This window comes from Lethenteron reissneri, chromosome 42, assembly GCF_015708825.2.
Source record: "Lethenteron reissneri isolate LAM-NWPU_2019-01 chromosome 42, ASM1570882v1, whole genome shotgun sequence".
NCBI classification, from domain to species: Eukaryota; Metazoa; Chordata; class Hyperoartia; order Petromyzontiformes; family Petromyzontidae; genus Lethenteron; species Lethenteron reissneri.
Genome location: NC_083820.1, coordinates 6,746,030 through 6,767,381, shown reverse-complemented (window position 1 = coordinate 6,767,381; position 21,352 = coordinate 6,746,030). Strand labels below are relative to the sequence as shown.

Below are 21,352 nucleotides of genomic sequence, written 5' to 3'. Positions count from 1 at the left end.
GTTAGCGAGTGGCACCTATGAAGGCCGGCACGACACACGAGGGAGTGAGTGGTCAGCACCACGCCCGGCCGCCTTTGTCTCCCCAGTGCCAGTTGTTCCTACACACCGCACCAGATACTCATTTAAGGCTGAGTAAACCTACGTGAGGCTCAGCACCAGTTCATATATTGTCCAGTTGTTAACCGTTGATGAATCGGCATCATGATACCAAATGATAAATTAACGCGAAAGATAATTAACAGAATAAATATTCGGGCTACGCGTCTACAAATCTGCTCACACACCCACCCACCTGCAATGCTATGATGGTCATCAGCCTTGGTCAAGCCACTGCTGGATGGATGTCTCCCAAGCCAGTAATGAGTGTCATGTTCCATGATTATCATCATCAACCTTGATCAAATCATTGCTGGATGGAGACCTCCCCAAGCCAGTTATGAGTGTCATGTTCCATGATTATCATCATCAACCTTGATTAATTAATTGCTGGATGGAGGCCACCCCAAGCCAATGATGAGTGTAATGTGCCACGATTATCATCATCAACATAGATTCATTCATTGCTGGATGGAGACCTCTCCAAGCCAGTAATGAGTGTAAAAATGTGCCATAATTATCACGATCAACCTTGATCAATCCACTACCGGATGGAGGCCACCCCAAGCCAGTGTGATGAATATAAAAACGTGCCATCATCGCCATCGTCGTGATCAGCCTTGACCAATCCAATGCTGGATGGCTGCCACGCCAAAGCCAGCGATGAGCGCAGTGACGATTCAATCCGTGGTGTGGCCACGTGGGTTTTCCGCGTGACCTCCTTCCATGCACGCGCTTCCTGCCTTCCGCGCTGGGGAAGGTCGCAAAGCGGAGCGAGCGAGCGACCGCCTTTGTCTTCTCCCTCTCTGCCCAGGCCGTTTCAACCTCCCCCCTCTCGCCGACCCCTAAGGCCCCGTGAGGAAAGAGCCACACAAAAAGAGAGGTGGGGTGGTCAAGATCTGGGTCAATCGCAACGTTCAATTTGAGGGCATTACCACCGGGTGAGGGGCATTTGAGATGACCGCGGGCAGAGTTTTCGTGCGGCTCGCTGGGGTCTCGGGAGCTCTCGCGGTTTCGGCAGGCGCCTACAATGCCCACAGTGAGTAGTAGTTGTTGTTGATGTTGTTGCGTGTTGGCTAAAGCGGCACCTAGGCTGGCACAGGCGCGGCTGTGACTGCCACCGCCACTCGATGCTGACTGCTCCTGGAGCGTTTGCTGGAGCGCCTCTGCGCTACGAGTTCGATTCTCGCTCACGGCACCGCGGTGACGATTATCTGAACCGGTGCTGGGCCTCCCCCAGGTCGACTCAGCCTCAAATTAGTACCTGGCCTTGTGTGTCAACAGTCTTTTATTTTATTATTTCCCTTCTACGGGACTGTACCGAAAGAACCAAGAATATTAATCCCTGCAGTCTCGAAAGCTTTAAATCGAAAAATGTCAACAGTCTGTTAAGACTCCGCGGAGGGGATCTTTGTCTCTGTGTATGAATGCAGTAAAGGTGTGTGTGTGTCTGTCTGCGCGTAGCCCCAGTGGCCTAATGGATACGGCACTGGCCTCCTAAGCCAGGGATTGTGGGTTCGAGTACCCACCTGGGGTAAACCACGTGGATGTTATCTATTTTTTTTGTTTACCCAATTCGCACAAAAAGTGTCTCGTCCACGAATCGAAGGCCCCTTAACCACGGCTCGGATGCCAACTGGGGAGTGATGTGTTTCTGCTGTCTCCTTTGTCTCCAAACGCAGCGTTCAAGATGGGTCAAGCCGACGAAAATCAGCAACAGGTTTGTGCTACAGCGCCCACCACCAATGTTTGCATTATAGCCATGAACAGTCTTGACGATAAGGGATTATTTGAATACAGTACAGGGTACAAACACATCCCTGCGGTGGGAGCTGGTAGGAACGTTGGGTTGCTCGGTCAATGGCCAGGGTCAACGGCGGCGTGGTGTATTCCGAAAATATGCCCGACTGTGAGGGCGGGCACAATCCGGCGTGAGTAGGTTAAACGTTGAGTTTTATAAGGGCACCACGGGGTGACCAACCCCCTCCCCACCCCTCCCACCCAGCCCCACCCTCCCCACCCAGCCCCTCCCCACCCTCCTCTCCCCACCTAGCCCCTCCCCACCCTCCCCTCCCCACCCAACCCCTCCCTCCCACCCAGCCCCTCCCTGCACGACGGACACAATAATCCCCTGTGGGCTGGTGTAACCAGGAGGTTCCTACCACTATAATATAGGGTTATCACTGATCAGTGTACTTTGTACCTCCGTGGTGGTTGAGGCGGTTACATGGCCCAGTCTTAGCATGCTCACCTCACAGAGTATCGCTCAGAGGTGGGACAAAGTCATTGTTATGCAAGTCCAAGTCGAGTCTCAAGTCATCAAATTCATGACTCGAGTCTGACTCGAGTCCAAGTCACATGACTCGAGTCCACACCTCTGGTATCGCTTGTTGCAGAGGTTCGCGGTTCGAATCCGGTAGGTGGTCCTGGTTAACACTGCAGGGTGTGTCAGCCGTAGACATGCAGCGTCTGTTCCACAGTGGACGTCAAAGATTCCAGTGGCGTCGTCCGCAAGAGTAGGTCATCGCCTGCCGACGTCGTTGACCAAGTTAGAAATATTACGGCGCAAAATCACTCAATTGAATTTACACGTAGCAATCATCGCCCCCTACTGCCAAACTAATGTCGCCTTGCAGGCCAGGTGCTGGATTACCTTGTAAAGCACAGGGACAGTTTCCACTGGGAGGGGGGCCTTTTGGAATGTTTGAGATGCGATTAAATGTGCTTTGTTTGATTGTTTTTTTTATCGTGAATGCTAGATAGGTTCAAAGAAAATAACAAAAAAATAACAAAAGGCCTCCTGATGATGATCGCTTGTGTTGTGATCGAAACGTCGTCGTTTTTTGTAATTTTTTTGTTATTTTCTTTGAACCTATCTACGTGACTTTACCGAAAGACCCACATTTTTTTTATCTTACAACGTACTCCACTGATCTGTCTTGCACAGCAGCCTACGACTGCATGTTACTTACCCGCGTCACCAAATTAAACTGAACCTTATTATATTTAATTGCAATTGACCAAATATGCCTTATAGCTGAAAAGACTCCTTCTCTCTCAATCAGTCTGGCTTCCAGAGTGTTATTGTTCTAATAGTATTGTTATATTACTGTATTATTATCAATGCAAATGCTCAGATATATTTTATAATGTGTTTTTGTTGTTGTCGTGCTCCGCAGACGTACGACACCGCGAATCGCTACCACTTCATCCACACGCTGGCTCTGCTGGGGGTCCCACACTGTCGGCGGCCCATCCTGGTGAGGGTGCCCCCCGCTGCCCCCCCCCCCCGCTCCGCCCCGCCCGATCGCCCTCTTATTCAGGAGGGTTCCTGCTACTGCATTGGGTTTTTATTTTCAGACTAGCTTGTTTGCGCGTCCAATGACGGGTGTATATTGCAGTAAATCTTAAATTTTCAATAGAAAAATTATTCAGCTCATGATTATTAATGAGGGGGGGGGGGGTTGCCCCATGTAGAGTGACATCACCTGCTAATGGTTATTGGGGAGGGGTGTGGCATGTGGAGTGACGTCACCCGCTAATGATTATTAATGAGGGAGGGGGGGGCCTCATGTGGAGTGACGTCACCCGCTCATGATTATTAATGACGGGGGAGGACCCCACCTGTTCATGATTATTAATGAGGGGGGCTGGTCGACGTGGAGTGACGTCACGCGCGTTACACACTGACATTATTGCCTCATTATATTCGTAATGTTTTCAGCTGATTAATGGCGACGAGTTGCGTTTATCATACAACGTGGGGAGGAAACGGGAGGGCCCGGAGAAAAGCCCACGCCTTACGCGACGGGGCAACGCTCGATCCCCCGTACGGACAGTGATGGCGATCAGTCCGCTTACCGTACAAACGGAAAGTGATGGCGATCAGTCCGCTTGCTGTACCGCCTTCTCCTGGCGAGCCAGGGGTATGGGACCTCCTCCACGCCCGCGGGACGGGAGCTTCACAACATTTCCTGCCTGCCCTAGGTCGACCCAACCGTCAATAAGTTTTTGGTACGGTGCGTAAACATCACCAGTTGGGAGACAAAGGCAGTGGGGCGTACTGCTGGCCGCCCTCGCTCTTCCTGTGCTGTGCCGGCCTTTGCAGATGCCTGCACAGAGCACTTGACCCAGCAATCTGTATGAACTAAAACAAACTAAAACTATTTTAACATTACCAGGTAAGGCCTGCTGAGCTATATTGCTCTTTTCCAGAAGTGACCTGGCCACACAAATGATAGCTCAACAAAGTGACTCATCACGTGGAAATGTATAGCAGCCAAATACTATAAGCACACGTTTCTAAACGTGGTGGGAAAAACCCGAGGAACCTGGAGAAAAATCCACGCCACCAAGGTGAGTGACAGACATACTCTTAGTTTTTTCGGTAAAGTCACGTAGGTAAAAAAATGAAATTAAAATTAATAAAAATAAAATAATAAAAATCACGACGTTTCGGAGGCAACACAAGTCTCCGTCATCAGGTGGGACCGTCACAGCCAGATTTGCTGTATCAAGTGAGGCAGGGATTCCAAGATGCAAGTTCTTAAATACAAGTTAAGGGGGAAGAGAGGGGGGAGCTTATCAGAATGTGGTAGCCAATGAATGGAATGTATTGGGAGGGGGGGGCGGGGCTAAAAGTGAGAGACATGCAAGCATACAGCAGTTGCCGTCAGGGTCTGGATCAAACCCACGACCCCTTGTATACCAGGCGAGGTGTTTAACATCTCACCACCATGGCGCCCCACTAGAGAGCCACGGTCAGAGGTCATAACCGGGTACCCGATACCCGGCTACCGGTACCCGGCCAGGTACGGGTACCCGTTTGCGACCCTGGTGCGGCCGGGTACGGGTACGGGTAAGGAATCAAAACCCGTTTGCGACCTCTGGCCACGGTGCACGTTTGCAAAGACACCGCTCCAGGAGCAGTAGCCGCACGGTGGATATTTGAAACGCCACCGAAACGAATGATCAAAGTGTGACATTGACGTCGGCTGCGGTGTGGTGCATGACGCGAGACTGGTTGCCGGTTCTCAATTGGTGGCCTTTGTCCGCAGGCCGGCTCACTGCTCACGGCCGGCACGGTGCTCTTCTGCGGCAGCTGCTACGTGCACGCGCTGGGGCTGGCCGACGGGCGCGTGCGCTCCATCACGCCGTTCGGCGGCATGTGCCTCATCGCCGGCTGGCTCGCTTTGGTTCTCTGAGACTCCCCCCCCCAACACCATCCCCGCTGCTGTGGGGGTGGTGATCGGTGGGGGGGGGGGGGGGGCTTGCCGGTGTAGGAGATACGGCTTGTAGGTCGCGGTTCGACGTGACGCATTCACTGGATTGTGAGACGCTTCGGAGAGAGGACGACGCGCCCCAAACTTGTGCCCGCTGTCGACTCGGCTGTACGAATCTGGCACGCACTCACACACGCACCGACCAAACAATGACACTTACCCCAAGTGCTTCAAAATATGCATAGATTGTAAAGTGTAGAGGTGCAGCCCTGCAATTACTTGCTCACGTCAATGCTGGCGGAAGGGACTCCGAGAGGGAGCTCTAGAGAGCCCCTCTGGAAGGTATTTGGCCTACTTTTCCACGCCAGCCAGACATCTTCGAAGAAGTAGGTGTACCCACATTTAAAGCAAACAATTTTTTAACATAAACTAAACTAAACTTTGTATTTTACCTGGTGAGGCCCACTGAGCTATAAAGATCTTTTTCATGAGCGACTTGGCCAAAAATGATAGTTCAACGAAGTGGCTTATCACGTGAAAAATGTATCGCAGCCAAATACTCTAAAGGCACGTTGCTAAATGTGGAGCTAGAAACCAGAGGACCCGGAGACAAATCCATTGGACCACGGGGAGAACATTCAAACTCCAAATTAACAGGCGTCAGGTTCGGGATCGAACCCACAACCTCCTGTATACCAGCCGAGGAAATTAACATCTCGCCACTGTATCTCCCATCATCATCATCGTTACACACACATCTACACATTCATACTGCTGCGGGGACAGAGGGGGTTAAGATTGAATAAACTTTTGCCATTGTTTCAAGAAAGCCAGGCCTTGATTTCTAAATGGCTCGATGCACTAACCACTGCACCACCGCTCCCCCCATCTATAACGTCTAACGTAACTTCTGTTCAACTCCCTCCCACTCTGAATCGCTTCCCTCTCTCCCCGCCCAACTTTGAAAACACTCTCTCCTCCGTGCAGCAGAAGCAGCAGCAGCATCGAGGCCCTGATGCAGACTCTTCCACCTCTCTCTCTCTCTGTCCCCCCATCTCTCCTGACCCCCTAGGCACCCGTTTCTCCATTCTGTTTCCCATAATTTTCGTCTAAATTCCCATTCCTTCTCTTTTCTCTTCCCACGGCGTGTGCCGCGGGTAAATAGATAGGTGCTAGCTTTTAGAATGCGTGGAATTTGATGGATTTTTTTTTGTTGGTGAATGAAATCCTATTGGGCTAAACGTGTTGGAAATGTTTGCTCATTGCTACAACCTGTTCTCCAAGGTACCGACTGTTTAATGTGTGACATTTGTGTGTATGTGTGGGAGCGTTCGTGCAGTGGTTAGCGCGCTGCGCTATGAACCTGGCGAACCGAGCTCCGACTCCCGCTCACGGCCGGCGACGATTGTCCGAACTGGTCGTGGGCCTCCCCTAGGTCGACTCAGCCTTAAATGAGTACCTGGCGCTGCGTATAAACTTCCAGCACTGTGGAGACAAAATGCTTCCCGTTGTGCACAGTGCCGGCCTTAATAGGTGCTCGCTAACAGGACCGAACAGTCTGACAAATCTTGACTGATGATGATGTAATGACCCAGCGTACGCAAGAATCGATTACTCGCGATTCGTATCTGTCGTGCGAGATCGGTTCTCGTGGGTCTCTGCAGGTACTAGAGGCGCTGCTGTGCCCACAATGGCAATACGGTGGGGTAGAGAATCGGTTCTTGATTGGAATCGGCTGGTCAACGACAGTCCTTGCACTACACTCGCATGACCTTGAAGGAATTGTACATTCCCATTCACCCAATAAATACTTACAAAACGATTATAATGACTCGACGTGCGTTGTATTTGTGTTTAAACATTAAGGGGTGTAACGAGCATGCATCAATTGATCGATAAAATTATATCGCACCAAATATATACTGTCAGAATCAGAATGTTTATAGTTTGTAGCTCATCGGATTCCATCAGTATCAATACATATTCTGATTTTTTAAAATTTTGATTCCAAATAAAAAAAACCCTGAGCTTATATTTCTCAAGTGAGGAAAAACGGTGCGATGCAGCCATTCGTGCTGTGAAGAAGGACCATTGCCTGAAACGTCGCCTATTTTTTTTCTTAAGGCCAAACATCCACACACCACAAACACCACACACACCAAACACACCACACACACTACACACACACTACACATACACCACACACACTCCAAACACACCACACACACCCACACACCACACCTAAACACCACACACACCCACATACTACCCACAAACACCACACACACATACACACCAAACACTCCACACACACTACACACACACTACACATACACCACACACACCCCACACACACCACACACACACTACACATACACCACACACACCCCACACACACCACACACACACCACACACACACCACGCACACCACACACCATACCTACACACCACACACACACCACACACGCACACACACCCTACACACCCCACACACACCCCACACTACTCCCCACACACACACTACACACCCCACACACACCCCCCATACACACACACCCTACACACACTACACTCCCTACACATACACCACACTACACACCCCACACACACCCCACACACACCCCACACACACCCCCTACACACACTACACAAACACACCACACACACCACACACACAGCACACACACACCCCACACACACACCCCATACACTCCCCACACACCCTACACACCACACACACCACACACACACAGCACACACACACCCCCCACACACACACACCACACACACACCCCACACACACACACTACACACCCTACACACACACCCCACACACACACCCCCCCCACACACACCCCCCCCACACACACACACCCCACACACACACACCACACACACACCCCACACACACACACACACCCTACACACACACCCCACACACACCACACACACACCCCACACACACACACACCACACACACACCCCACACACACACACCGCACACACACCCCACACACACACACACCACACACACCCCACACACACCCCACACACACCCCACACACACACCCCACACACCGCACACACACCACACACACACCACACACACCCCACACACACCACACACACACTACACACCCCACACACATACACCCTACACACACTACACTCCCTACACATACACCACACTACACACCCCACACACACCCCACACACACCCCCTACACACACCACACACACCACCCACACACACCACACACACCACTCACACGCACACCCAACACACACCGCACACACCCCACACACACCCCCTACACACACTACACACACACCCCACACACACACACACCCCACACACACACCCCCCCCACACACACACCCCACACACACCCCACACACACACACCACACAAACCCCACACACACACACACACCGCACACACACCCCACACACACACCCCACACACACACACCCCACACACACACACACCCCACACACACACACCCCACACACACACCCCACACACACACACACCACACACACACCCCACACACACACACCACACACACCCCACACACACACACCCCACACACACACACCCCACACACACACCCCACACACCGCACACACACCACACACACACTACACACCCCACACACACACACCCTACACACACTACACTCCCTACACATACACCACACTACACACCCCACACACACCCCACACACACCCCCTACACACACCACACATACCACCCACACACACCACACACACCACTCACACGCACACCCAACACACACCACACACCGCACACACCCCACACCCCACACACACCCCCTACACACACTACACACACACCCCCCACACACACACCCCACACACACACACCCCACACACACCCCACACACACCCCACACACACCCCACACACACCCACACAGACCCCACACACACACACCCCACACACACACACCCCACACACACAGACCCCACACACACACACCCCACACACACACACCCCACACACACACACCCCACACACACACACCCCACACACACCCCACACACACCCACACACACCCCACACACCCCACACACACACCGCACACACACCCCACACACACACACACCCCACACACACACACACCACGTGGTGACGAAGAGACGCTGACGATTGCTAAAACGGCGATTGCGGCGTCCGGCGACGTCACCGAGGCCGGACCCCGGAAGCGCCGCGGCTGCTGTAGACGTGGGGGGGAGGGGGGGAGGGACACGTGGCTACAGGACTCATTGCCCCGGCGTTCCCAGCACATCGCTACTCACATTCCAACCCGACTGGTCACCTGCCACACCACTGGTCACCACCTTCCACACCACTGTTCACTTACCACACGACTGGTCAACTTCCAACCCGATCGTTCACCTACCACCGACTGTTCATCACCTATCAACCTCGCTGTTCACCACCTACCACCGACTTCACCTACCAACCCTACTGTTCACCACCTACCACCAACTTCACCTACCAACCCTACTGTTCACCACCTACCAACCCCACTGTTCACCACCTACCACCGACTGTTCACCACCTACCACCGACTGTTTTTTTGTTTTCGGGGTCACTAAGTGCGCTGCTGTATTGACATTGAATTCATCTTGCACGTCTCGCAGGTACGTGTACGTACGCACCCGACATACGGCCCGTCGTCATCATCACATGCTCTGAAGAAGGGCCATTTCCCGAAACGTCGCCTGTTCTATCCGTGTTCTTTCAAAGCCGCAGTGACAACGTCGCCAAATTAGTGTCATCACACAGATGCGGGTCTGCTGTTAGAACATCAGTGGACGATGATCTGAACCGGTCCTGGGGCCACCTCCCCTAGGTCCACTCGGCCTCAAACCCCATCGCCGCTCGGAGGAGACAAAGGCGGCCGGGCGTGACGCTTCTCGCCAAACAGCACTTGCCCCGGCAGTCTGTTAGAGGCTACACGGGGGACCTTTGTCTTTGTTGGTGGTGACTGCCTGCCGGGGTCGATGCCCTCCCGTAAGGGGGAAAGCGAATTTTTCGGTTCACTTGTTTCGTTTCACGGAGATGTGTGTGTGTGTGATATATAATGTAATATATATATATATATAAAATGTAATATATATAATGTAATGTATATAATGTAATATATATAATGTAATGTATATATAATGTTAGAGCGATTGTGGGGGGGCTTGTAAGGGATTTGCCCCCCTGTGCCCTGTGAAGAGTGAACGCAGTGGGTTTTTTTTAATATCCGGCAGAAGGTTTTATAACATGGGACCTTTTCTTGTCAGCATCGAAATAGAATGTCTCTGGTGTAGAGCAACCAGTTTCAAAGACAATGCATTTACTACCAGAGCATGTGTTTTTGTGTTTGCACGTTCACCCCAAGTACTGTGTGTGTGGTTAATGCAGACGGGAATCCTTGCAAAAGGTTTCCGTTTGGTGTTTTAACGTCTCAACAGAGAGGCCAAAACTCTTGGACGCCAAATTTAATTTACAATAAAAAAAACATTTTCAGTTGTTGCGGGTCAATTCGCACGTGGGGTGGTGACAATTGCATCGAAAACGTCGCCTCTTGCCGGGTGGCAGGGCACAGAACCCGGCTCACGATCCGTCTCGGATGGGGTCGTTATTTTACGATGACACATCGATGACACATCGATGCGATTTGCATTGATCCTCGGGTGACATCGAGTCATTTGTCATTTTGGTTTTTGCCGAGACTGAACAACGCTTTAAGCGGGGTGGGGTGGCCCTCTTACAAACACTACGTCGGCTTTTTTGCAAACAAACTTTATGAATCCATATAATGTATTTCTGTGGTTAAGTAGGAAAGAATAAATGTGGATGTCCGCATGATGGAGCCGGTTGTAATCGCTGGCGTAACGTCGTACTTCGGATTGTAAATGTTGTGGCTTTGCTCTCCAACACACCGGTTAGTGCTGTTCCAGTTACGAATTGGCCACGTTCTGTTCACGTGACAACCCTTACTAGTTGGCCGTGTCGGGTGGTGGAGGGTTTTACGACACATTCATATATTGACGCGATCTAACCCCTAAAAGGTAAGCACATTTGATATTGCCCACTCTTAAAGAGTCTCTGTGCGTCTCCCCCGCACACGACTCAGCCAGTGTTGTAGCCGTCAACAAACAATGCCCATTTATTGATGTTTTTGCCGATTCTCGAATGTTTAACGCTGGGTTGTAATCGAGTTACACATTATCCACGTTTGGCACGTGGGTTAATTTAACCGCGCGGTGATGGATTCGGCGATGTCGCCGGATGAAATGTTCACCACGATATTTAAACTCGCCACACGTGAGTGCGGCTATGAAACAAAAAGTCACGGGTTCTGGGGGGGATCACGTCACTTTTTGGACACGTGACGAGCAATTGACCGCAATTGATGCCAAACTATTGAAACATGTACATGAGTGCACACCCGGAATCGTTTAACGATGCGTACGTCGGCCGTTGCACTGTGATACGGATGTCAGTGATCACTGCCTTCAGCAAACAGCATTGACCGGCGTGGTGAAGTATGGTCAAATAGAGCCCCCCACAACCCCGCACGGCCATGGGGTTAGTGACACGTGATGCGGCCTTAAGGTGACCACGTGACGTGGCCTTGAGAGGTGACACGTGACGTGACCTTGAGAGGTGACCACGTGTCGTGGCCTTGAGAGGTGACCACGTGACGTGGCCTTGAGAGGTGACACGTGACGTGACCTTGAGAGGTGACCACGTGTCGTGGCCTTGAGAGGCGACACGTGACGTGGCCTTGAGAGGTGACACGTGACCTAGGCCTTGAGAGGTGACACGTGACCTAGGCCTTGAGATGTGACACGTGACCTAGACCTTGAGAGGTGACACGTGACGTGGCCTTGAGAGGTGACACGTGACCTAGACCTTGAAAGGTGACATGTGACGTGGCCTTGAGAGGTGACACGTGACCTAGACCTTGAGAGGTGACACGTGACCTAGGCCTTGAGAGGTGACACGTGACCTAGGCCTTGAGAGGTGACACGTGATCTAGACCTTGAGAGGTGACACGTGACCTAGACCTTGAGAGGTGACACGTGACCTAGACCTTAAGAGGTGACACGTGACGTGGCCTTGAGAGGTGACCACGTGACGTGGCCTTGAGAGGCGACCACGTGACGTGGCCTTGAGAAGGTGGCACGTGTCGTCAGGGGCTGCCCCAACGCACGTTACAAACCTCTCTTTGTATTCGAATGGGCAGTTGGCATTTAAACAAAAAAAAAGCAAATATGAGCACCAGTGCCACGTAGAGGGGGTACTTACACGGATTATTATCGTGATGTCATCTGATCTATAACGTCTTTTGTTCAAGGCAGGGCCTAGGTCATCACCCGCAAAGACAAAAGACAAAGATCACCCCGTATAGCCTTAACAGACTGTTTGGGGCAAGTGCTGTTAGCGAGCACCTATGAAGGTGCTTTGGTCATCACCCACACACACACAGATGTATGTACAACTATCATCTCTGCTGACAGCCAACGCCAGAGTGTTTGCATTTGGGTCGATTCCGTCGGTCAGCGGCTTGGGACCTGCGTGCTCTTGACTTCCACTAATTCTGCCAACTGGCTGATGATGCTTGTCACGAAGGGCGGTGAAATGTCCCCAACCCAATTGTTAAATGCCGTGAGATGGCTCTCCGCAATAAAGTGGCATGTTGAGCACATGACAACTCTACGAATTGGCCGTGTCGGGTGGAGGAGGCTTAGCGACATTCTTTTTACGCGATATTTCCCAAATATCAATTCTGAATCATAATCTTGATTTGAAGCTTTCGTGACTGCAGGAATCCATACTCTTTGGTTCTTTCGGTAAAGTCACGTGGGTATATTTATATACTTTACCGAAAGAACCAAAGAGTATGAATCATAATATTGGTCGTGAAAGTCTACATATTAAATTGCACAAATTGGTACCATTTTATTTGTTATCATCCCTAGCGAGATGGTGATGATGGGTTGCAACAAAAAGCCAAGCAGCACAATTGAAGGTGTGATCGATACGAGCTTTCAATACGTTTCTTAAATTGGGAAAAGGTTTGTAAAAATTCTGGGGAAAGAGACGGTGGGAGGGATTTGGAAAGTTGAGCAATGGGGGGAATGAGGCATAAAGAGAAGTGTTGTGACGTGTGACCGGTTGTGCGTTGAGTGGGTGAGCGAGTGAGTGGGCGGGTGAATAAGTGGATGAGTGAACGAGTTGTGACCTGCTCTGCGCGGTGCTGGTTGAACACAGTGCGGTTGAGACGAAACGGTCAGTCTGGCAGACCGAGTCCTCAACATGGCTCGAGGAATCAACGAGTGAAAGTCCACCGGTACTGCAACCGTGGCGGTCGCGATAGAAAAGCCGTAGGTGAGCGAGCGGCTGGAGTGAATCGGTGGGTGCTGGGTCATCGGTCATTCTGACTGCTTTACGGTTAATGCTGTCGAGCACAAGGAGGCAGGAAGCTGGGCGCTCTTCACCCTGACAATTACAGACGGGATTCGTACTTCTCGTGACCGTGACGCCGATATCACACTTGGGGCGGTGGTGGGGAGGGAAGACACGTAATTAGATTTTTTTGGAAAATACGAACCGCGCCAACACAGCTCTGTAAATAAAGCTGCGCAAGAGCTGTAACGTCATACAACGAGGTCATTGTCGGGATGTACCATACATCGCAGATGTGATGAAAGGAAAAAAATCTAACTGCGTGGCGCATGTGTGTGCGCGCGTGTGTCAGAGGTCGCAAACGGATTTTGATTCCTTATCCGTACCCGTACCCGGCCGTACCAGGGTTGCAAACGGGTACCCGTACTCGGCCGGGTACGGGTAGCCGGGTATCGGGTAGGGTACGGGTATCGGGTACCCGGTTGCGACCTCTGGCGTGTGTCCACGCATGCGTGTGTGTCCGTGCGTATGTTGAATTTCTTTCGCACCGTACGGAGCCAGCCGTGCTAATCGGAGTTGGGTGCGCGCGTGTCTTTGCGGCGTGCTGCTCTGTGCCGGCTAGCAGCAGCAGCGGCGGCGGCGGCGATGGCGGCGGCAGGGAGCAAGAGGACGATCCTGGTGACGGGTGGAGCCGGCTACATCGGGAGCCACACGCTGGTGGAGCTCGTGCAGGCCGGCTACTCCGCCGTGGTCATCGACAACTTCCACAACGCCATCCGTGGTGCGCAAGCCGGTGTGTGCATGCGTGCGTGCGTGTTGCAGGAAGTGTGTGCTATAAACTAAACGGAAGGCCCACTGAGATACACAGCACTTTTTCAGAAGCGACCTGGCTATCACAAATGATAGCTCAACGAAGTGGCTTGTCGCGTGGACATGTATAGCAGCGAAATACTCGAAACGCATTTTATATGTGGGGAGCGGTGGTGTAGCGGTTAGTGCAGTGCCCTACGAACCCGGCGACCCGAGTTCGATTCCCGCTCACGGCCAACACCAGTGACGATTATCTGAACCGGCCCTGGGTCTTCCCTAGGTCGACTCAGCCTCAAATCAAGTTCAAGTTCATTTATTAGGTACAAGCCCTGTGAGCCATTCGGCTCTTGAATCGGGTGCAACCGCAACAAATAAAAAACAAAAACATGAACAAGAACAAGAAAACATCTTAAAGTGAATATGTGACTAAGTGCAAACAGAAAATCCAAGAAAAAACTGCAAAATATTGCAGAAAAGACACCGTACACCAATGCTGTGTGCAAAAATCCCAGTGGGATGCAAGTCAAACAATAACAACAACCACAAGACAACTTAGATTAAGGCCATCAGTCTTACTCCATATTACAACAAACAAACGTGGCCAAACCAGTAAACTTTTCGAAATCACCAAAATAAAGCAATGAAACGGTGATCATAGGAACTGTGACGGAATGAGTACTTGTTGCGGTGTGTAAAAACATCAAAGGCGGTCGGGCATCGTGCTGGCTACCCACCACCTCGTGTACTGTGCCGGCCTTCATAGGTGCTCACTAACAACAGTCCGTTACCACCTCGTATACCGTGCCGGCCTTCATAGGTGCTCGCTAACAACAGTCCGTTACCACCTCGTGTACCGTGCCGGCCTTCATAGGTGCTCACTAACAACAGTCCGTTACCACCTCGTGTACCGTGCCGGCCTTCATAGGTGCTCGCTAACAACAGTCCGTTACCACCTCGTGTACCGTGCCGGCCTTCATAGGTGCTCGCTAACAACAGTCCGTTAAGGCTCCGCTCCGCGCCATCGTCTTGAGCCTCTTCATTGAACGCTCTTCCACTTTTAAAGCAAGATTAAAGACGAATTTCTGTATTTCTTTATCGCTGATTTTTATGTTTAGTTTATTATTCCTCCGCACCTCCGATTCGCACGGTGTGAAAGAAGTTCAACATTCACACACGAGAGTTCAAAGTGCAGACTGATGGGTTCTGGGTAGGGGTTATCAGGGTAAATCGGGAGTGGGTCAATGGAACCAGTTTGTTTAGTGCCGAGCCTACACCAAGTATATAAATAAATAACACCACAATGGCCTCTAAGGTGGGAGAGTACAGTGACGCTACAGATAGCCACTCGTAGTCGCGATGGAATGCAGAAGTTTAATTCTGTACAGGAAGCCAATTTTTTTAAAATCTCTGCGAGTGTGATTTTTTTTGCGCAGCTTGTGGTCGGGGATGACTGAGATATTTAAACTTTATCCACAAGTTCGATTTGTTAATCGTCTGAATGCCACCATTCTGGGAGGAGGGTCGGGGGAGGGCAGAATGAGGCTGAGATCAATGGGGTGCTTTGGGATTAAAGTCAAAGTCTCGCTGTAGCTTAGCACACGGATCATTCCAGGATTTCCTTGACACCATAGCAGCAGTGTCACCAACGAAGGTATCTAGGTAGGAGAGGATCAGTCTGCTAAATGATTAAGTGTGGTGTGCACCTTGTTTGTATGTTGGTGTATGTGTGTGCGTGTATATACAAAGACAAAGTTCCCCCGTGTAGCCTTAACAGACTGTTGGGGCAAGTGCTGCATGGTGCTGGCCACCCACCCCATCGTGTGGCGTGTCAGCCTTCATAGGTGCTCGCTAGCAGCACTTGCCCCAACAGTCTGTTAAGGCTACATGGGGGAACTTTGTCTTTGTATATACACGGCAAAAACAACCCCCTACCTCCCCGTGAGAAGCAACCTGGCCACAATTGATAGCTCAACGAAGTGGCTTATCACGTGGAAATGTATAGCAGCCAAACACTCTAAACGCACGTTGATGCTAAATGTGGACGGGAAAACCGGAGGAACCCGGGGAAAAATCCACGTGACCCCGGGGCGAGAGAGAGAGAGACACACGCAAACTCCAAATATTACAGTAGACAGTAGGTGTCAGGGTCGGGATGGAACCCACGACCTCCTGCACACCGGGCGAAGTAGTTAACATCTCCTAGCCACTGTGATGATGATGATGATGATGAGACGCAAACTCCAAATATACAGCAGCAGGCGTCAGGGTCGGGATGGAACCCACGACCTCCTGCACACCGGGCGAGGTAGTTAACATCTCCTTGCCACTGTGATGATGATGATGATGAGACGCAAACTCCAAATATACAGCAGCAGGCGTCAGGGTCGGGATGGAACCCACGACCTCCTGCACACCGGGCGAAGTAGTTAACATCTCCTAGCCACTGTGATGATGATGATGATGATGAGACGCAAACTCCAAATATACAGCAGCAGGCGTCAGGGTCGGGATGGAACCCACGACCTCCTGCACACCGGGCGAGGTAGTTAACATCTCCTAGCCACTGTGATGATGAGACGCAAACTCCAAATATACAGCAGCAGGCGTCAGGGTCGGGATGGAACCCACGACCTCCTGCACACCGGGCGAAGTAGTTAACATCTCCTAGCCACTGTGATGATGATGATGATGATGAGACGCAAACTCCAAATATACAGCAGCAGGCGTCAGGGTCGGGATGGAACCCACGACCTCCTGCACACCGGGCGAGGTAGTTAACATCTCCTAGCCACAGAGGCAAACACTGCCGCCAGTTTGGGGCTGTGGCCATCCGTGTCACCGAGCCGCTGTGCTCAATGGAGCCTCGCCAGCTCGTCACGCGTGTGCGTTGTGTGTGCTTTGCGTGTTGTCGTGCGTCAGGTCCCGGTGGGGAGCCCGAGAGCTTGCGTCGCGTGAGGGAGCTCACGGGGGCCGACATTGCCTTCCACGAGGTCGACATGATGGACGAGCCGGCACTGCAGAAGCTCTTCAGCCAGGCAAGCGCTCGCCTCTCACTCCTCCTCACCACCCACTCCTCACTTCGCACTCCTCACCTCACACTCACCTCACACTCACCTCACACTCACCTCACACTCACCTCACACTCACCTCACACTCGCACTCACCGATAGCATTCACCGTTGTCTGATGTTGTTTATTGTCGATGTGCTGGTCCACTCGGCATTCCCTCACTGCGGTGATTCACGATGTTGTTGTTGTTGTTGTGGTTGTCGGCACACGCAGTACTCCTTCAGCGCCATCATCCACTTCGCCGGCCTCAAGGCGGTGGGCGAGTCTGTGGAGCAGCCGCTGCGCTACTACCAGGTCAACGTGGCGGGGGCACTCAACCTGCTGCAGGTACACCGAGCCTGGAGCGGGCGCCGCACAACAACAACCGCCATTCGCCACTAAGTGGCGGTGACGTCACCACGACGCTTGTGCCAGGCCATGTGCACCTTGACGCCACGTGAAGTGTCGAACGCCCGCTGGCAGGAGGTCACGGGACTGACTGAGATGACCGAGATGACTGGATGATGCACCACCTGTGCCCCCTACTGTGCCAACTTGCTGTGCTTTAGCCACCCGGCGCTCCGCTCGTTGTTGCGAGCGTCGCTCCTCCGCCCTCCGTTGTTGTTGGAGGGCGACTGCCTCCAACTGCCAAGTAGCGTCCTTCACGAGCCTCCTCCACTGAGGCCGATCTTGACACCGCTGGCACACACAGACACTCGCGCGTGCGAGCGTGCGTATGCAACCCGTGTCTGCTCGTTTGTGTGTGTGACGCTCACAAAAATGAACGGAGCGTCGGGTGGCTAAAGCACAGCAAATTGGCACAGTAGGGGGGCACAGGTGGTGCATCAACCAGTCATCTCGGTCATCTCGGTCAGTCGACCCGTGGCACCTGCTGGGTCTGCCCCGTGACCTCCTGCCCGCGGGCGTTCGACAATTCACGTGGCCTCAACGTGCACCTAGCATGGCACAAGCGCCGTGGTGACGTCACCGCCACTTAGTGGCGAATGGCGGTTGTTATTGTTGTGTGACTCCTCTTCCTCTCCGGCGCTCTGCCTTAACAAACACCCGGTCCTCGGCTGCCATCTTCCCCATCCGTCTCTGCTCTCTGCTCTGCTCCCTCCTCTGCGTTACCCCCCCCCCCCGTTTCCTTCAGCACCGCCAGCGACCCGCTCGTTCTCATGCCCCACCGCAATTCCATCTGCAACGGTCCTCGCCCGTCAACGCGTCCAGTCCCGTTCTTTTCTCTCCTTCAGGTGTTGTCCTTCCCTTACCGTTCCTTTCTATCGTCGATGTCATTCAAGAGCTCTTCATCGGCTTCGCTCCCCATGCACCCTCCTCCTCCTCCGCATCCGCGTCTCGAACGTTTCCAAACTGTCTCGCCGCTCCGTCCTTTCTTGCCGCCGCACCAGAGGTCGCAAACGGGTTTTGATTCCTTACCCGTACCCGGCCGCACCAGGGTCGCAAACGGGTACCCGTACCCGTACCCGGCCGGGTACAGGTAGGGTACAGGTATCGGGTACCCGATTGCGACCTCTGGGATGAAGCCATGTTGCAGGCGCGGGTGGGTTGATTCTAGGAACTTGAATTGTGAGAAGAGACAAGACGTTGGGAAATGAGTGACAAACGGTTACTCACCAGTGACTCACGGTCTACCCATACCCGGCCGCACCAGGGTCGCAAACGGGTACCCGTACCCGGCCGGGTATGGGTAGCCGGGTAGCGGGTAGGGTACGGGTATCGGGTACCCGGTTGCGACCTCTGTGCCGCACGGCTCCTCCGCTCCGCGCCAGGCTCCGGACGGCACCACGCCATCGTCTTGGGCCGCCTGGTCATTGATTCGTAAACCGACTCCGTATGTTCGAGATGCGCATGCACGTACGCACGCAACGCACGAGGATCGATCGTTAGAGAAGAGCAGAAAGCCTGCCGAGGATTCGGACGGAGTTTTATTTACCACGTGCCGGTATTTCTGAGTTTTATTTTCCACATTAAAAAAAATGGTTGATGATTACGCAGGAAAATAATATAAGTCGTAGCGCTATGATAACAACAGCTGTCAGAATCGCGTTCCCGAACCAATTGTTACGATTGTGAAACAGATGCACAATTAAGTTACGCCGATCTGCTGCGTGATATATACAAACGTGGCGGGTTATTGTAAATGGTTTAGCGGTGGACAAGCGACACCGTGTAGGGGTGTGGTCATTCCGAGTTGTGATTGTGATGTCGGTAGAAGGTGACGATGGCGTTGGTCGTGGGTAATGACGATGTTGATTGTGGAGATGATGATGGTCGTTTATATGATAGTTTAACATGTAGGCATTTCGCGACCAATATCCTTAATACAGGTTTTTTGGGTTAGATCACGAAAATATATTTTTAAAAATGTGTCGTTCAACCCGCGACTGGTGGTGACGTAAACCCGCCACCACCCGCGTGGTGGCGACTTGAACGACACATTTCCATATTTACGCGATCTAACCCAAAAAAACCTGTATTAAGGTTTGTATGTTAAGTTGTGCCAGTGGTGGTAATGTTTGTCAATGCGATGTTAATGACGATGACGATGATCGTGGTGGCCCGCCCCCCCGCCCCCCTCCACCACGCCTCCCCGCCCCCCTCCACCATGCCCCCCCCTCTACCCCCCCCCCCCCGGCAGGTGGCGAAGGCGCACGGCGTGCGTGACGTGGTGTTCAGCAGCTCGGCCACCGTGTACGGCGTCCCCGAGAAGCTGCCGCTGGGCGAGACGCACCCGACGGGCGGCTGCACCAACCCCTACGGCAAGAGCAAGTTCTTCATCGAGGAGATCCTGCGCGACCTGTGCTGCGCTCAGCCGGTGAGGGGCGGCGGGGGTGGCGAGGGCGGTGAGGGAGGTGAGGGTGGTCAGGGCTGTGAGGGCGGTGAGGGCGGTGAGGGCGGTGAGGGTGGTGAGGGTGTGGAGGGCAGGGGAGGGCGGTCAGGGCAGTCAGGGCGGCAAGGGCGATGAGGATGGGTGAAGGGCGCGAGGGCGGTGAGGGTGGTGAGGGCGGTGAGGGCGGTGAAGGCGGTGAGGGCGGTGAGGGTTGGTGAGGGCGGGGAGGGCGGTAAGGGTAGTCAGGGCGGCGAGGATGGGTGAGGGGCGCGAGGGCAGTGAGGGTGGTGAGGGTGGTGAGGGTGGTGAGGGAGGTGAGGGTGGTGAGGGTGGTGAGGGAGGTGAGGGAGGTGAGGGAGGTGAGGGTGGCGAGGGCGGTGAGGGCGGGCGGTGAGGGCGGTGAGGGAGGTGAGGGTGGTCAGGGCTGTGAGGGCGGTGAGGGAGGTGAGGGCGGTGAGGGTGGTGAGGGTGTGGAGGGCAGGGGAGGGCGGTCAGGGCAGTCAGGGCGGCAAGGGCGATGAGGATGGGTGAAGGGCGCGAGGGCGGTGAGGGTGGTGAGGGCGGTGAGGGCGGTGAAGGCGGTGAGGGCGGTGAGGGTGGTGAGGGTGGTGAGGGTGGTGAGGGAGGTGAGGGAGGTGAGGGTGGTGAGGGCGGTGAGGGCGGTGAGGCTGGGGGAGGCCTGCGAGTTGCGTTGCTGTTGAAGCCGTAATTTCTTTCCCCCATTAAGCGTAAACCGAATGAAAGAAAACGATAAACACACCCTGGTTACCGGGTTTGCTGCGAACGTACAGAAACGTCCAGAGCCGCACGTGTGACGCGTTGAGCTTCTGAAGCGAGGCACGAATGTGCCCCGCTCACCGGGGGAGTACGTTGCCGCACGGACGCCCT

At 53.0% G+C, this 21,352-nt stretch overlaps 2 protein-coding genes and 1 non-coding gene across 3 annotated transcripts; all 3 read left to right on the top strand.

The window, feature by feature from the left end:
• Positions 1 to 819: 819 nt before the first annotated feature.
• Positions 820 to 5,741, top strand: LOC133352909 (transmembrane protein 256 homolog). The gene is made up of 4 exons (XM_061568917.1): positions 820 to 1,135; positions 1,779 to 1,816; positions 3,276 to 3,356; positions 5,154 to 5,741. Exons 1-4 carry the CDS (start codon positions 1,054 to 1,056, stop codon positions 5,298 to 5,300), a joined length of 348 nt encoding a protein of 115 aa, XP_061424901.1. The 5' UTR covers positions 820 to 1,053; the 3' UTR covers positions 5,301 to 5,741.
• Positions 1,560 to 1,633, top strand: TRNAR-CCU (transfer RNA arginine (anticodon CCU)). Its single transcript has one exon. It is a non-coding gene; the product is annotated as a tRNA-Arg (tRNA).
• A 3,803-nt stretch (positions 5,742 to 9,544) lies between the features above and the next one.
• Positions 9,545 to 21,279, top strand: LOC133352918 (UDP-glucose 4-epimerase-like). The gene is made up of 6 exons (XM_061568923.1): positions 9,545 to 9,989; positions 14,381 to 14,548; positions 17,485 to 17,600; positions 17,848 to 17,961; positions 20,273 to 20,486; positions 21,209 to 21,279. Exons 2-6 carry the CDS (start codon positions 14,401 to 14,403, stop codon positions 21,277 to 21,279), a joined length of 663 nt encoding a protein of 220 aa, XP_061424907.1. The 5' UTR covers positions 9,545 to 9,989; positions 14,381 to 14,400.
• Positions 21,280 to 21,352: the final 73 nt, after the last annotated feature.

Bases quoted from the DNA above. Each gene is read 5' to 3' on its own strand.
- LOC133352909 (XM_061568917.1), top strand. From the start codon at position 1,054: ATGACCGCGGGCAGAGTTTTCGTGCGGCTCGCTGGGGTCTCGGGAGCT. The intron at 1,817-3,275 runs GTTTGTGCTACA...CGTGCTCCGCAG, and splicing joins CCGACGAAAATCAGCAACAG to ACGTACGACACCGCGAATCG. The intron at 3,357-5,153 runs GTGAGGGTGCCC...CTTTGTCCGCAG, and splicing joins ACTGTCGGCGGCCCATCCTG to GCCGGCTCACTGCTCACGGC.
- LOC133352918 (XM_061568923.1), top strand. From the start codon at position 14,401: ATGGCGGCGGCAGGGAGCAAGAGGACGATCCTGGTGACGGGTGGAGCC. The intron at 17,601-17,847 runs GCAAGCGCTCGC...CGGCACACGCAG, and splicing joins TGCAGAAGCTCTTCAGCCAG to TACTCCTTCAGCGCCATCAT. The intron at 17,962-20,272 runs GTACACCGAGCC...CCCCCCCGGCAG, and splicing joins GGGCACTCAACCTGCTGCAG to GTGGCGAAGGCGCACGGCGT.